Source organism: Struthio camelus, chromosome 21 (assembly GCF_040807025.1).
Source record: "Struthio camelus isolate bStrCam1 chromosome 21, bStrCam1.hap1, whole genome shotgun sequence".
Classification (NCBI taxonomy): Eukaryota; Metazoa; Chordata; class Aves; order Struthioniformes; family Struthionidae; genus Struthio; species Struthio camelus.
In genome coordinates, this window is record NC_090962.1 from 10324129 (window position 1) to 10339200 (window position 15072).

The 15072-nt window shown below is 52.1% G+C and overlaps 1 protein-coding gene across 5 annotated transcripts in view; it reads right to left on the reverse strand.

Annotated features, from left to right (window-relative positions):
- Positions 1–706: 706 nt before the first annotated feature.
- LOC138061792 (uncharacterized) overlaps positions 707–15072 on the reverse strand; it is a 63427-nt gene continuing 49061 nt past the window's right edge. For 3 of the 5 annotated variants that reach the window (XM_068915658.1, XM_068915659.1, XM_068915656.1), the window contains 4 exons: positions 11275–11512; positions 10754–10861; positions 8038–8291; positions 707–2480 (listed from right to left, as the gene is read on the reverse strand). In XM_068915658.1, coding sequence (XP_068771759.1) covers positions 2429–2480; positions 8038–8291; positions 10754–10861; positions 11275–11460 — 600 coding nt within the window. In that variant the 5' untranslated portion in view covers positions 11461–11512 and the 3' untranslated portion in view covers positions 707–2428. Of the gene's footprint in view, positions 2481–7747; positions 8292–10753; positions 10862–11274; positions 11525–15072 lie in introns of those variants that run through there. The other 2 variants (XM_068915655.1, XR_011135704.1) reach the window with 2 other exon arrangements.

Consider the following 15072-nt stretch of genomic DNA (forward strand, 5'->3'; position numbering starts at 1 on the left):
TCCCTCGGTGCTAATCAGAGCTACCTGCAAGGCAGAGTAAAGCCCACTCCTCCCCTCCGCCCAGCAAAGGGTAGAGGGAAATCCACCTTGACTCACATCGCTGGCAGGTTAGGGAGGATAGCACAAGACTAGCGTAGACTAGCTGAGGTTGGAGGTACATCACCTGGTCCAACCCCCCCGGCTCAACTAGGGTCTCCTAGAGCAGGTTGCCCAGGACTGTGTCCAGACAGCAGGTCAGCCCCCTGCCTGTACTGCTCGAGGGGACTATTCCTGCCCAGCCGGAGCACTTTGCACTTCCCTTTGTTGAACGTCATGAGGTTCTTCTTGGTGCACTTCTCCAGTCTGCCAAGGGGCCTCCGAATGGCAGCCCAGCCTCCTGGTATATCAGCAACGCCTCTCAGTTTTGTGTCACCTGCAAACTTGCTGAGGATGCCTTCAAGCCCATCATCCAGGTCATTAGTGAAGATATTAGAGGGGAAAGAGAAGGCAAAGGGCAACAAAATGCGTCCAGCACCATGGGGCAGGGGGAACTCCCGCGCTGCTATGCCTACTGACTGCTAGCAGGAATTCACTGGTGGTTTTAAGTGCTGATACCTAAGGCAGGAGCGCAGAGAGCTGCTCTGATGTCTCACACTCGACACGACTACTGTTGTCCCAAAGAAGGGTTCTTTCACCCGGTGTGAAATGAGCCGAAAACACACAGAGTCGCGATATTTGTTTAATTCATTTCCGCGCAGAGGTGGGTGCTAGGTGGTAATTCCACAAAGCTAGCACACCTGATTGCTACACAGCTTACACTTTACAACAGTTTAAGCAACAGTTAGCAGCATAGTTTACAACTACATGAAGTCATCCTTACTCTTATTGCTTCTGTTAGGTCTCATCTTCATTTGAAGTCACAGCATCCTCTTTTTCTCCTGCGCATGCTCTATGGGGAAGGGGCTTTGATCAGCAGGGGGCTTCCCTGCTTGTGGGTGGGTTTTTTATTATGCCAATTAGGATAGTTCACCCGCAGTTCAAGTAGGTCTCTCCTGTTTTATCAACTGTTTTTGTTCTCTGCAGGTTTATTTGGGAGCTTCCTGATCTGCTTGCCTTATAGTGTTGTCTTGCTCCTTCCTTCAAGGCCTTGTTCATTGTTAACTGGACAGGTGAAAGACTGACTAATACCCTAGGCTCCTTTTTTCCCATACCTCCAACAGTTCCCCCCTTTGAGACTTAGAGTAATAATTCATTATTTCCAATCAGTCTCGTGTAGTGTCTTTTGGTTTTTTCCCCTTGGCGTATATCTTGTTGGAATTCTTCTCTATTTCTTATAGGAAGACTTTTAGGGTGGGTTGTGGTTATCCTTACAGGTGAGGATTGTGACGTTGCAGCTCGGATGATTATACCCTTGATACATCTAAAGATTACGCAAATTACTCTAATCAACATTACAAGTATAACCAGGGTTTGGAGCAAATTCTGCAGCCATCTTGTTAAAGGGATTCCCATCCTGTGAAGGATGCTCACTTTCCATATGGCTCCTCAGATCACAACGAGTGTTTGCCACTCGTTCTACTTGATCCAATTGTTTACCTAGATTTTCAGTGATGTTAGGGATATGGACACAGCAACTGTCATTTCTTAAGTCGGAATAGCCGCATACTCCATGTTCATGTAATACAAGCAAATCTCGGACCAAATGACTTTGCAAAGTCATTTTGGAGGGGGCCTGCAAGCGAGAATTTAGGTCCCCCATCCCAATTCCTGTCCATTTTAAAATCGATGTCCCTTCTTTGTTACGCCAGGTTATGGTACTATTGGGTACATTCTTCCACATATGTTCCCACATTGATGTTAAGTTACTTGCGAGTGTTCCCCAAGGTATTGGTGACTCAGCAGACTTTGGAGTTGGCAAACAAATAGTGATCGGAGTTACATCATGGATTTTTCCAAAAGACTGTATAAATTGTAAGATCAGATTTGCATTACTAACAGGTAAACATAGTAAAATTAAGAGTGTTCTTCTCCATAGTCCTCTAGACATCGTAGCTTAGTTTGAAAAGATCCGTATTCTATAAGTAAATCTTATGCTTGCTGACTACAGGCAGCAATATTGCCAACCTACAACTAGACAATAACCGCTCTCACGAGCACTTTAACTCAGTGTATGCACATTTTGGAGTTCTAAGTGCAATTCATTAACCAGTATAATTCTTAGAGAGCTTTAATTTTAGTGCTCCCGTCTGCATAGACGTCCACTGCCCTTCTGGAGGAGCTTTTTTCACTCTCGTGTAGTGGATCCGGGAGCCTATCCCTTCCACCTTCACTGCAGTGTATGTAGTTAGGAGCACAAGATAAGGCCCTTTCCACTTTTCTTTTAACGGTTCATCCTTCCAGGTCTGGATATAAACCAGATCTCCAGGCTTGAAATTATGTACTGGAGAGTCTAAAGGAAGTGGAGCTCGCTGGTTGAGATACCTGTGTAAAGAGGATAATACCTGCGAAAAAGATAACAAATAATCTTTCAGGATTTTCTCACCCTTGATATGCATTTGATCGCTCCGATTTCCCATTTCATGAATAGGATATGGTTTTCCGTACAATATTTCAAATGGACTTACCCCTTCCCTTGCCCGTGGAGTAATTCTAATCCTCATTAAAGCAAGCGGTAGAATGTCTACCCATTTACGCTGAGTTTCTTGACACAATTTAGAAATTTCTCTTTTAAGGGTTTGATTCCTTCTTTCCACCTTTCCACTAGACTGTGGTCTCCAAGGGGTATGCAAGTCCCACTGTATTGGGAGGAACTTAGGCACTCCCTGAACTAGTTCTGAAACAAAGTGAGGCCCTTTGTCTGAGGAGATACCCTCAGGAACGCCAGATCTGAGGGTTATTTCCTTTAACAGGATCTTAATTACTTCCCTAGCCCTATTGTTGCGACAGGGGAAAGCCTCAGGCCATCCAGAAAACCTATCTACTAACACAAGTAAATGTTTATGCTGTCCACATTTTGGCAATTCAGAGAAATCTATTTGCCAGTATTCGCCAGGGGTTAGCCCCTCTCTTACTTCACCCATCGGTGGTTTCTTCTGAACTTTAGGGTTGTTTGCACAGCAAGTTTGGCGTTTTGTTACCGTTATATCTGCACTTGTTTGCATTTTCGGCCCTATGGCGTATCTCTTGATACTGCTCCCCATAGCATCTGATCCCATATGTGTGTCCTCATGGAACCTTTTAAGAAGACCCTCCATCATCCTAGATGTGATTAACACTTGTTGGTTTGGAGTTACCCACCGTCCTTCTTCACTTTTGGTACACTTCAATCTTTCTGCTAGTTGATTTTCTTTTTCTGAATACTGTGGAGGTTTTAAGTCCAGTGTCCTGCTAGGTATGAGGGCACCTATCACTGATTTACGCACAGCTGCTCTTTTGGCAGCTTGGTCAGCCAACCTGTTGCCTCAAATTATTTCTTCTTGTCCTTTTTGATGAGCTCTGCAGTGAATTATTGCCGCTTCCTTTGGTTCTAGTATGGTCTGTAGTCCTTTTACAATCTCTTGTCCATATTTTATACCGTTCCCCTGGGAGTTCAACAGCCCACGTTCCTTCCAGATAGCTCCGTGAGCATGTACAACTCCAAAGGCATATTTAGAGTCAGTATAAATAGGAACCCTTTGGCCCTTTCCAAGTTCAAGGGCTCGAGTAAGAGCAATGCTTTCTGCTTTTTGTGCCGATGTGTTTCGGGGCAAGGCTTTAGCTTCTATTTCTTCCCAGAGGGTCACCACTGCATATCCGGCTTTCCTTTCCCCATTTTGCCTAAAACTGCTACCATCTGTAAATAAAGTCCAAATCTGCATTTTTCAATGGCTCGTCTTTCAGATCCGGCCTGCTGGCGTATACCTCAATACGTTCAATAGTTACTAAACAATCATGCTGTAGAGGTTCTTGTTCTGCCATTGGTCACAAAGTGGCAGGGTTAAGAGTTGATACCACACTTAGGGTAACATCTTCTTGATCTGTCAGTGTGGCTTGGTACCTGGCTAGTCGATTTGGAGAAATCCAGGGGTGTCCCTTTTGATTTCAAATAGCCACCACTGCGTGTGGGACTAATACTGCTATTGGTTGTCCCAAGGCGAGCTTCCGAGCCTCTTGAATTCATAGAGCAGTTGCAGCTACAGCTCAGAGACGGGCCGGCCATCCTTTGCTTACTTCATCCAATTGTTTTGAAAAATAAGCTACTGGCCTTTTCCAGCTTCCAAACAGCTGAGTCACTACCCCAGAAGCCACTTGTGGTTTCTCATGTACATACAGCTGGAAAGGTTTTGCTAAATCAGGGAGGCCTAAGGCTGCGGCCTCCATCAATTTTCTTTTAATTTCATCAAAGCTTTTTCGACATTCTGGAGTCCATTCCAGCAGCTCTCCCGGGCCCTTGGTGGCTGCATATACGGGTTTAGCTGTGAGCCCAAAATTGGGAATCCATATCCGGCAGAATCCAGCCATTCCCAGAATCCCTCTTAGCTGCTTTTTGTTTCTTGGTACTGCTATTCGGCATATAGCTTCCTTTCTTTCACCACCACCCCCCACCCCAGTGCCTGTTGTCCTTTTGATATATCAAACCCAAGATACCGGACTTTCTCTCTTGCAATTTGGACCTTCCTTTTCGAGACCCGCTATCCAGCCAGTCCTGGAAAGTTTAACAGGCCTATTGTTGCTTCCATACAAGCTTGTTCAGTGTCCGCTCCACTTAAGATGTCATCCACATACTGCAAAAGGCTAACACCATCTTTACCATTTTGCCACTGTTGTAATTCTTTGGCCAATGCCTCACCAAACAAAGGAGGACTGTTTTTAAATGCCTGAGGAAGAACAGTCCAGCACAACTGTCCTTTCCTTCCAGTGGCCGGATTCTCCCATTCCGAGGCAAAAAGAGTTTGACTTTGCTCATCTACTGGAATGCAGAAGGCGGCATCTTTTACGTCTAATACTGTGAAATAGGCATTATTCTCAGGTGCAGATGCTAATAGGGTGTAAGGGTTAGACGCCGTGGGATGTCTATCTTTAGTCATTTGATTGTTAGCCCTCAAATCTTGCACTAATCGGCATTCCTGGGAGTGGGGCTTTTCTACTGGCAAAACCGGTCTATTATTTTCAGATTGACATTCTCTAAGTAATCCACATTGTATGAAGATCTTTATCAGGGGTTCAAGGCCTTTGCGAGCTTCCAGCCTAATGGGGTACTGAGGTACCCTTACCGGTTTTGCCCCATCTTTCAGTTCTATTTTAATCGGACTTAACGTTTTTTGCTCTTCCTGGTTTCTTAGAAGCGCACACCAGTGGAATTACCGCATCTAGTACAATGTTGGGGATATTTTCCTCAGGTTCTTCCTCAGTCCTGTCTGTCAGCAAGTAGATCTGGGCCTTCCAGGCAGCTTCAGGTGGGATGTGGAGAGCTGCACAGCATTCTCAGAGAAAGTTACCTGTGCATTTAATTTGCCTAGTCAGTCTCGTCCCAACAGAGGTAGGGGGCATTCTGGCACATATAGAAACTCATGAATTAATTTGGTGTCCCCAATTGTACATTCCATTGGCTGTAAGAATGGCCTTAATGTTCTTTTTCCAGTTGCCCCAACAAGAGGTATAGTTACTTTACTTAGGGCTCCTTTACAACTATTCACTACGGCATGAGTGGCCCCACTGACAATTAGAAAATCTATAGTTTCATTCCCCAGCTTAACTGCAACCAGGGGATCAGCTGGGGAAACGTCACTATTTTCCCCGGTCCCCTTCCGTCTGAATCTTCTAACATAATGAGGTTAGGCTCTCCCACCTGATCCTGCCTTCTTACCCTCCTTCGATTTGGGCGTTCATTCTTCCAGTGTCCTCCCTGTCTACAGATCGCACAGTGATTTGGCCCCAATGGGATTCGACTTTCTGAATCTCTTCCCCTTGTCGTTCCACCTCGTCCCCCTCCACCTCTGCCTCTCCTGCTGGCTCTCCCTCTAATATTATTCCCACGTATTGCTGCTGCTAACAGAGATGCTTGCAACTTTATTCTATTCTGCTTCTCTTTTCTTTCCCTCTCATCCCTATTGTTATACACTCTATATGCGATTTCTATCAGTTGAGAAACTGACATCCCTGCTGCTCCATCAACTTTTTGCTACTTTCTCCTTATAGCCTGGGCTGACTGTCCAATAAACAACATATTGAACATTCTCCGCTTTGCCTCATCATCTGCATTCAAACCAGTCCATTTTCTAGCTACTTCACATAACCTTCCATAAAAGGCTGATGGATTTTCCTCTGAGCCCTGCCTCACTTCACACAGTTTAGACCCATTCTTTGGTTTAGGCACTCCATATCGAACCCCATATAGTGTCAATTGCTGATATTGCTTCCACTGAGCTCTTTCTCCTCCCACATTAGGATCCCACTCCGGGTCCCTTGTTGTAGGCAGAAAAGTCTCAGAGTCGCCCTGCCTACCGTTCCTTCTCTCTCCTTCTTCTCTGGCTTTTTCAGCAACCATTCTCTTTTCCTCTAGCGTGAAAAATGTATTTAACAAAGCTTGTACATCTCCCCAGTTGGGCTTATGTGTTAGCATTATAGCTTCTAACGACTGGGGCATCTTGTCAGGGCTTTCTCTGTATGAGCCAACCGATTGCTTCCAATTCAACAGGTCAGAGGTAGTAAACAGAACATGCACAAAGACTGGCGGTCCCTCTGGTCCCGCTGCTTGTCTCAAGGGAGCTTGGAAAACTGGTTGGGCATGCCCTCTAGTCCGACTGGAAACAGGACTAAAATTTTCATTGCTCAATGGGGAGCTAGAATCACCTGGGCACTGCTCAATATCTCTGTATGGAGGCGGGGCTGTTGGGACCAGTAACTGTACATCCTCCTGTTCTTCTTCTCCCACAATTTTTCTATCACCCCCACATCGACCACTTTCCTTTTTCCCAGTAGCCGCATACATCACCGACTCAAGCTGTTAGCTCACATTCCTGACTAACATCAGCCTCTCTGTACAGAGTCATAAAAGCATCAGCAGAAGGCACTTCATCCCACTTTCCCGTCCGACGGCAAAATAGCATCAATTGTAATATAGTATTGTAGTTTACCGATCCATTCTCTGGCCAGACCTCACCATCACCCAATTTATAAGTTGGCCACCATTGATTACAGTATCTTTTCCTCCTTTCTTTTGTCATCGGGTCGCCTCCAAACTTTTCCCAGTTCTTCAGAATACACTCCAAAGGACTACAGGGAGGGGCACTCGTGGAGTGGTTTGATCCCATAATTTTACTTCTACCTGTACCTGTACCAATTTTTATACCTTGGTGCACTCCAAATATACAACAGATCCTCGGTCAGTGACTAATAGCGGGCTGAAACTTTGCCAGCTTTGCTAAGTTGCCTCTCTGATTGACTGTGCACATAATCCTTAGGCACAAACCGTTGACCAAGTCGGGGACTAAGGCTGGATCCAGCCGCACCTAGACTCCTCTGAGAAGCAGTCTGGACAGCCAGGGGCTTCATTCTGAACCTCGTGACTCAACGGGAGGGTCTCCTTGACACTTTTATCTGAGCCAGTCCTCCACGCAGTAAATAACCGGGGGAACCTTGCCATCGACCCTTGTTAAATCACTGTCTTGCTGATGACTGAACTTTGTTAAATCACTGCCTTACCTCTTTAAAGCATGTTGCTGCTTCTCTCTTAGGAGTGAAGTGCCTCACTCCTCACTCATCTCTTTGGAAGCATGCCAGCCAGAGGAGAAGCACTTACACGTGGGAATTCAATGTGAGCAGGCTCAAGGGAGAGGGAAAGACTAAACTTCACCACGCCTCAGCCAAGCAGAGATGCTGGGAAGGAAAGGCTGCAGGGCCTACTGCTTCCACAGGGGTCAGTCCCGCCCTGCCTCAGAGAGATATAGCGCAGCTGCCACTGCCCTCCTGTTCAGCAGAGCTAAGAGCACCTGCCAGCTCACGCAGGGCTCATGCCTTTGAAGCTCTCTGGGGCCTTTCCCCACATGTACCCACTGCAGTACGTCCCATCTGGCCCACCTTCTGCTACGGCATGCTGAACCTTGGCCCAGGAAGCAACTCCAAGGCACACACGACCCACTTTCACTGCTCATCTCCAGCCAAGTCTTCTCCAGGAGGTTGCCAGAGTCTTCACAGACTTGGAGGCCCTGCTTGAGGCACAGCAGGCTCTCCTCTTCATTACCCAGCGCTGGGAGAACGTAGGCTTTCAGGTGGTAGACTCTGGGGTAGAAGACGGGGCTTCTAGAGCACCGAGAGAAAACTTCTTCTGCAAGCTGCCGAGAAAACAAGGGAGATGCGCGTCAGGAGAAGTCATGGAGCCTGGCGATGGCTTGGCCCTCAGAAGGGCACCAATTCCCCCCCCTCCAAGAGAAAAACCAGCCACAAAGAGACAAGGAGTGCACAGCTAGCAAGGCTGAGATACCACACAATTCTCTCCTGAGCCCTGAGACCTCATATGGAGCAGGCATTTCAGCAAGGCTCCCTAGGCATGGCTGTGCTAGTCTCTTCTCCTCTCTTGCAGATCACTCCAATGAGTGGGCAATTTTCACATGCCCACAAAGACCGCCTTCCCCGACTGCCTTCTCTTCCACCTCTTGCTGACACCCCCTGGGACAGCACTCTTTTGCCACGTTCCCCTCTAACCCACTACACTCTGGCACCACCCTGACTCCATCCCGTCGGGCCTCCTTCTGCCTCCACAGGTCAACCCACTGCTGTTTGTTAGCAACACAGCTTTCTCTAGAGTGCCCTCGCAGCATGCGCCTCCCCTTCCTCCTCCTCCCTCACCCTGAGAGCCCTGGCGCAGCTCTCACGGGCCCTCGCTGATGCATGCTCAATCTCCTTTTTCAGCACCAGGCTATGGCACTCCAGGAGCCGGCTGCATGCTTGGGGGGCCAAAAGGGAGGCAGCAGTTCCCTTCAGCAGCCCCTTGGCCTTTCCAAAGGGCTTCTGGAAGTTGTCCCACTGCCCAGGCCTTGCAGACCTTCATCGTCCACGGGAAAAAAAAAAAAAAGCCACACACACACACACACACACACACACATATTTTGTAGAGAGGAGGAAGTAATCAAAAGGTCTCCGAGGCTATAGCCTCCAGCCCCAACCTGGCTTTCAGAGGAAATGTATCCTCCAGGAAAAGGAAGTTATCAGGGACGTGTTGCGGCGGGTGGGGTGTCAATTGCAGTGGGTCATAGCTCCTCTTGCTTAGCCTCACTCAGAGCATCGCCCTCATGCTGTCGTTCCCTCCCCGAGCCCTTGCACTTACTCAGCATTCGGCCTGCATTGAGACAGACCCTCGCCACTCCTCGCCTAAAGTTCAAGGGGAAAAGGAAAGCTGTGGCCAAGGGCCACCAGAGTCATCCTTCCCTGGCCGGGCTCCACCACAGCACATCCAGGAGCTCCTTGCCACCTTGCTCACAGTGCGCACCCTCCCGCCTCCCCTGCCCCTTTCACCACAGCGCCCCACAGGCGGCTGCCTTGGTGGACATGGGACAGGAGCATGTGACAAGCCCACAGCTCACAACTTCCCTGCCACAGTCACGGCCTCGGCTCCTCCCCACTCACAGCAAGGCTCTAACTTACCAAAGAGCCAGGGACAAATACAGTCCAAGCAGCATGCTGCTCTGCGACTTGACAACGCAATTGGCTTCCTTCCGCTCAGCAAAGCTCCGGCACTCTTCAAAGGACTTATACTGCCACCCTGGAATACAAACGTCTCTCAGAGGAGCACTGCCTCCCTCCCCGGCCTTGACTTGCCTCAAGCATTCGTAGCAGCAGAAAGCTCAAGCACAGCTGGGGAAGGTCTTGGCAGATAAACCACTCAGAGAGCCAGCAAACCTCACAGCAAGGAGGCAAGGGCTGGCCTTCTACCCTAGCGCCTTGGGGCTACTCAGGCTCCACAGAAATGCCCTTGAAGGCAAGGGCAGACTACATCAGGAAGGGAAAAAAGAGGACTCTCAACTCCCCGGACAGCATTTTCCATTGCAAAACCAGCAGCTTTCTAGCCCTGGACAGAGGCATGCTGCCAGTGATCAGCAACAGCAGTGACTCCGTAGCCAGGCTCTCAGGTGCCTCCTGCATCTCCTGCACATCCCAGCACTGCTAGACCAGCAACCCAGCTTGCACTTGCTTATGACCTCTGAGCTTCCTCTTCCTCACATCTCTCCTCCACTTACCCCTCCAGGCCCACCTCCTGCTGCTCTTGCCCACACTCTCCCTTCCCCTCTCCAGCCTCTCCTCCCTGCTAACCTCTCTCTGCTCGCCTAGCCTTCTTGCCGGCATCTCATCACAAACGGGTCACTCAAAGCACTGCTCCCAAGCTCAAGCACCTGCCCTGCCCTCCAGCAAAACAAAGGCTCTCAGCAGCACCACCAAGAGCAGCTGCAGCCCTCACGATACAAGCCTGCTTTTTTACCCACAGGCATGCTTCCCTCGAAAAATTGTGCACGTGCCACTCTCAGGCTCTGTCGTTCCCGTTCTACCCAAACCTCGCTGCTTCGTGCCTCGATCTTGCTAAGACCTATGCATCAGCTGAAGGCTGGGCTTAAGTCTCAGCAGGCTGGGGCCTAGATGCCCGCGACCAGGTATGAATTGCCTCTTCCTTCCCTCCGCATCCCGTTCTGCTTCTTACCCTGCCTCCTGAGGAAGGGAGGAGTCTTTGTTCTTCTCGCAACCCCCCCGAAGGCATCCAATCCCACCCACCAGGACAGCCCGCAAAGCCCCCCGCTCACCTTACCTCCCCTTTGAGGCTCAGGAAGGTGGCTTCTTCAAAGTACCCAAGCACATTGCCTTTCTTAGCCCCTGAGTTCCTCAGCACCTCTGCTTTGTTCAGGTTCAGGAAGGCCTTTGAACAAGCACACAAAGAGCAGCTGAGTGTCGCTGCCAAGCCTGCCCCCAGCCCCATCGTTCCCTGTTGCCTCCTGCATCTCTCTGAGGAGGCCCTGCACCTGCCCCGGCGATCTCCAGACTAACACAGTCACGCTGCCTCTCCCACCACGGGCACAAGGGCTCCTTCGCACCACCTCCCTGCAGGTGCGCCTGGTGCAAAGGGCCTGCTTCACTGCCCTGTGTCTCTTGCCACAGGAGAGGCAAACAGGAGGCAAACTCTGCTTCTCAACCCCGAGCCATTCATCCCCGAGTCCCCACAAAGGCACACCCCCAGGCATGCCCTATTGCAGTGGGCCAATGGGCCTGCCCAGGACAAGGCAATTCAGAGGACTCCACGGGCAGGGGCCTCCGGTCAGCAGGGCAACTCACCAGGTACTTGCTGGAGACGTGCAAGTAGGCAGCCGCACGCTCCAGCAGATAGGAAAAGGCTCTGGCATCATTGCCCGTTGCCAGGTGGTGGTGAGCCAGGGCCACAAGCACCAGTTCCACAGCGGCCTTGCAGCTGCACAAACACACACTGTGCATCCCTTCAGTCTTGCTGGGCACCTTACGCATCCATTCGCTCTTAGCCAGAAAACACTCTGCCGCTCTAGTCACAGACAAGATCCTGGAGAAAAAAAAAGGACATCAAAGAACGCACCAGCATCACCAGCGTTGGTCATTCAGACAACACTAGTGGCACGTCCAAGCACAGCACGAGGCCACATGCACGCAGGCATCACGCGGGGGCACTGTCTTTCACTGCCTTCCCAGGCATGGTGAGCGAGCTCGGCCAGTTATTCCTTCTGCCCCACACAACAGTGACCTGCACCCAGCGTTTCCCCGTGGTGTTCCAGGCTACAATTGACACCATTGACTCCTGAGTGGGCTGGGGCCACCCATCCGCACGCTCTCTTCTCCCTGGGCTCCTTCCTCCCTTATCTCTTGCCTTCTCTCCTCGCTCCAGACCTTTGGCTCTCCCCTAACAGCAAGCAAAGCCAGGACAGCTCACTCACACCGTTGCTTTTTGACAAGCTTTGTTTCCTGCCATTGCAGTGATGTCGCCCAGTAGACTGGGCAGCGTGACGAGCCCCAGGGCCCCAGAGCACAGGGACAGCACGCTCAGGCACGGCACAACTGGGACGAGGAGCAACAGCTCCCCTTTCCAGCACCGGCAAGCTATTTGCTGGGCTACACCTGTAAGAAGGAAGCATGAGCACAGAGCCTGTTGGGGCCTTTGCTCACCCTGCTCGCGAGCAACACTGCTCTTTTAGGCAGGCAGAGACACAAGCTGGCATTGCTGCCACCTTCCACAAGGCCACCCTCCTCCCAGGGGCTGCTTTGCCCCTGCACACCTCACACCACTGCTCTCTAACAGATAGCAAGCCGGGCCTGCTCCACCCTAAAGTGACCATCATCACTGTGAGCCCGCTGGCTTCCTCAGCCATGCTCATCTCCACAGACATCTCAACCCAGCTCCCACCCAACACGCCCGCTCTTTCCTAAGCTGCAGCCCACAGGTGCAAACTCCACTTCTCTCCTCTGCACACCCTCAGCCCACTGCCTTCACAATTCATCATCAATACCTTCTCTCCTCACTCCAAACTCTCCTCCAAGAAGCTCTTCTCTTTCCTGCAACTCTTTCTCTTTCTCTTTCCTTCTCCTCTGAACAGAAAGCATTCGGTTAAACACCTCCTTGCCGCACACCGGGGCAGAGCTGCTTCCTGCCATTCTGCAGCAGGAAGAGGACACGAGAGCCACAGGGGCTGACGGCAGCTCCCTTCCCGGCCCCTTCCCCTGAGATCTGCCTTCACTGTACAGCTGCTGTCGTGTCCAATCCCCTTCCAGACAGTAACACACGGTCTCCCCCCACCAGCAGAGCTGGGCCCAGCAGCAGCAGCTCCCAGGCAGGAGCCTTTCCCAGCAGAGGCTCCCCTGCAGGACAGCTCCTCCAGGGCTGGCCCAGCCCCGCCGTCCCCTACATGCTCACCACACATGGAAACTGCAGAGCTCTTCCAGGAAGCCAATCCCTTGTGGGCCCCAGGGAACAGGCCTGGAGTCAAGAAACCTGACTTTTGCACCACCAGCAGTACCCTGGCCACAAGGCTGCCCACAAGTTTCTGGTCATGGTTACCTCACCCTGGAAGGCTCCCGAAAAACCCCAGGAAAGCCATGCCCAACCCCAAAGTGCATGTAACAGTGGTCAATTCCATGCCAACAGTGAGTGCATGTGCTTTGCACACGAGTGAGTACTGCAGTGAGTGCATTACTGCTGGCCCCGGCCTGCGCTCTGCTGCAGTTGTGCAGCACCTCTGTCTGTGCCACGTCTTCTGCCTCTGTGAGCCTGACCTGGAGCAGCACCTGCTCGCTGGGCTTCCTGGCCTGCCTTCACACCTGCCTCGTCACTACACGCTTGCTGGCTGAGCCCTGCACTCTGTCTGACCTGACCACCCTCTCGGGGCCCTGATCTGCACCCAGCCGTACCACTCTGCATCCTGGCTCCTGTGCAGAGCAGCCGGCTCCTCATGCTGCCAGACAAGAAGACCACCCCCTGCTCCCAGAGAGGTTGTCTACACTGGCCGGGGGAACCACACAGGCATGGCACGCACAGGCCCTGGTCTTTCACAACTGCTACGTCAGGCCATAGCAATAAATGCGAGGGAAGGACCAAAGAGGGCAAAAGCACACCTGCCACAAGTCTCTGCACTCCAATGCACACAGCCTGGAAACAAGCTGGAGGAACTCAGGCTCTGCCTGTGGTCACGCAGCAGCAGCATCCTTGGCGAACGTGGGCTGGCATGAGACCGCTCACCCAGCTGCAGTGCTGCAACAGATGGCTACAAACTCAGCAGCAAAGACAGCCAGGGAGGGCCTGCCTTTCCTCCTCTGGAACACTCCTGCTGCTCCTGAAAAGCTGCTCCTGACAACAACTGGTGTTTTAACAGCTCCAAGGGTTTCCTGCAGAACAGGCAGCATCCGACAGGGGAGGTTCCTGAAGAGGCTGAGCAGTCATGAAGGGAAGGAAAGTCTTGTGCTGCCCGGAACCATTCCCAAGAAGCTGGTGGGAAGGGGAAGTCAGAAGAAAGAGTGGTGGGAAAACGCCCTGCAGGAAGGAGAGCCACCTCCCGGGTGGCCTGGGCGTGCAGCCAGCAGGTCGAGGGCAGTGGGGCTGCCCCTCTGCTGGGCACTGAGGAGACCGTGCCAGCAGGGCTTGGTCCCAGCAGGGGCTCCCCAGCGCTCCAGCACATGCAGGGACACCCGGGAGCGACTCTGGCAGAGGGGGCCCAGGCCGCGAAGGGGCTGGAGCACACAGCCCCCGCGGGGAGGCCAAGACCACCTCCCTGGCGCAAGAGCAGCTCTTCCCACAAGTAAGCTCGAGGGCCCATGCAAAGGAGGCCAAGGAGAGCAGCCTGCAGCCCCATGGTCCCCTGCCCACAGGGGCACCCTCCAGCCCCCACCATCCCCCTGCGGGGCACAGCCAGGTAGGGCCCCCGCAACTGGGGAGCGGGTCAGGCGTGCCGTCACCACGGCCTCCCCGTGTCAACAGTGACCTCAGCGCCACTGTTCCAGAGCTGTTAAGAGGCCGGTGGTGGGACACGACCTGGGATCGCGCTCTCCACTCCTGCCTGCCATGAGCCAGCCGGAGCGACTGTGGGCCAGGAGGAAGGCGGCGCTGCGCATCAAGAGGAAGGTGGGTGCCACCGTCTGGGACCGCCGCGCCGCCCTCCTCCAGAGTGCCCCAGCCGCCTCGGAGCCCGTGGAGGAGGAGGAGGAGCCCATGGAGGTGGACCCCGCAGAGGGGCAGCTTGCCCTGTGCCTCGTGGACCTGCCCCAGGGGCCAAAGAGGAGGAGGAGGTGCTAGCCCGGCAGGAGGCACCCCGCTGACCACCAGCTGCGGCAGGCCGAGGATCACCGGGCCGCCCGTCACCTCCTGGACCACCCTGGACTGCCGGGCATCAACATCTGCCCGGCAGAGACAGGGCCCACCGCGGGGACACATCCCTCCCACGACTCCCCTCCACCTCCACTGCGGGACGGAGACAGCGCCCGGGAACAGCTCCCACCACCGTGCCACACCTCTGTTTAGGCTACAGGTTAGGTTATAGGATAGATTTTTTAGGAGTAGGATTATTATAGTATTTAGCATTAGGGTTACTCTAGGAGCATTAAAGTTCTTAGTAGTAAGAT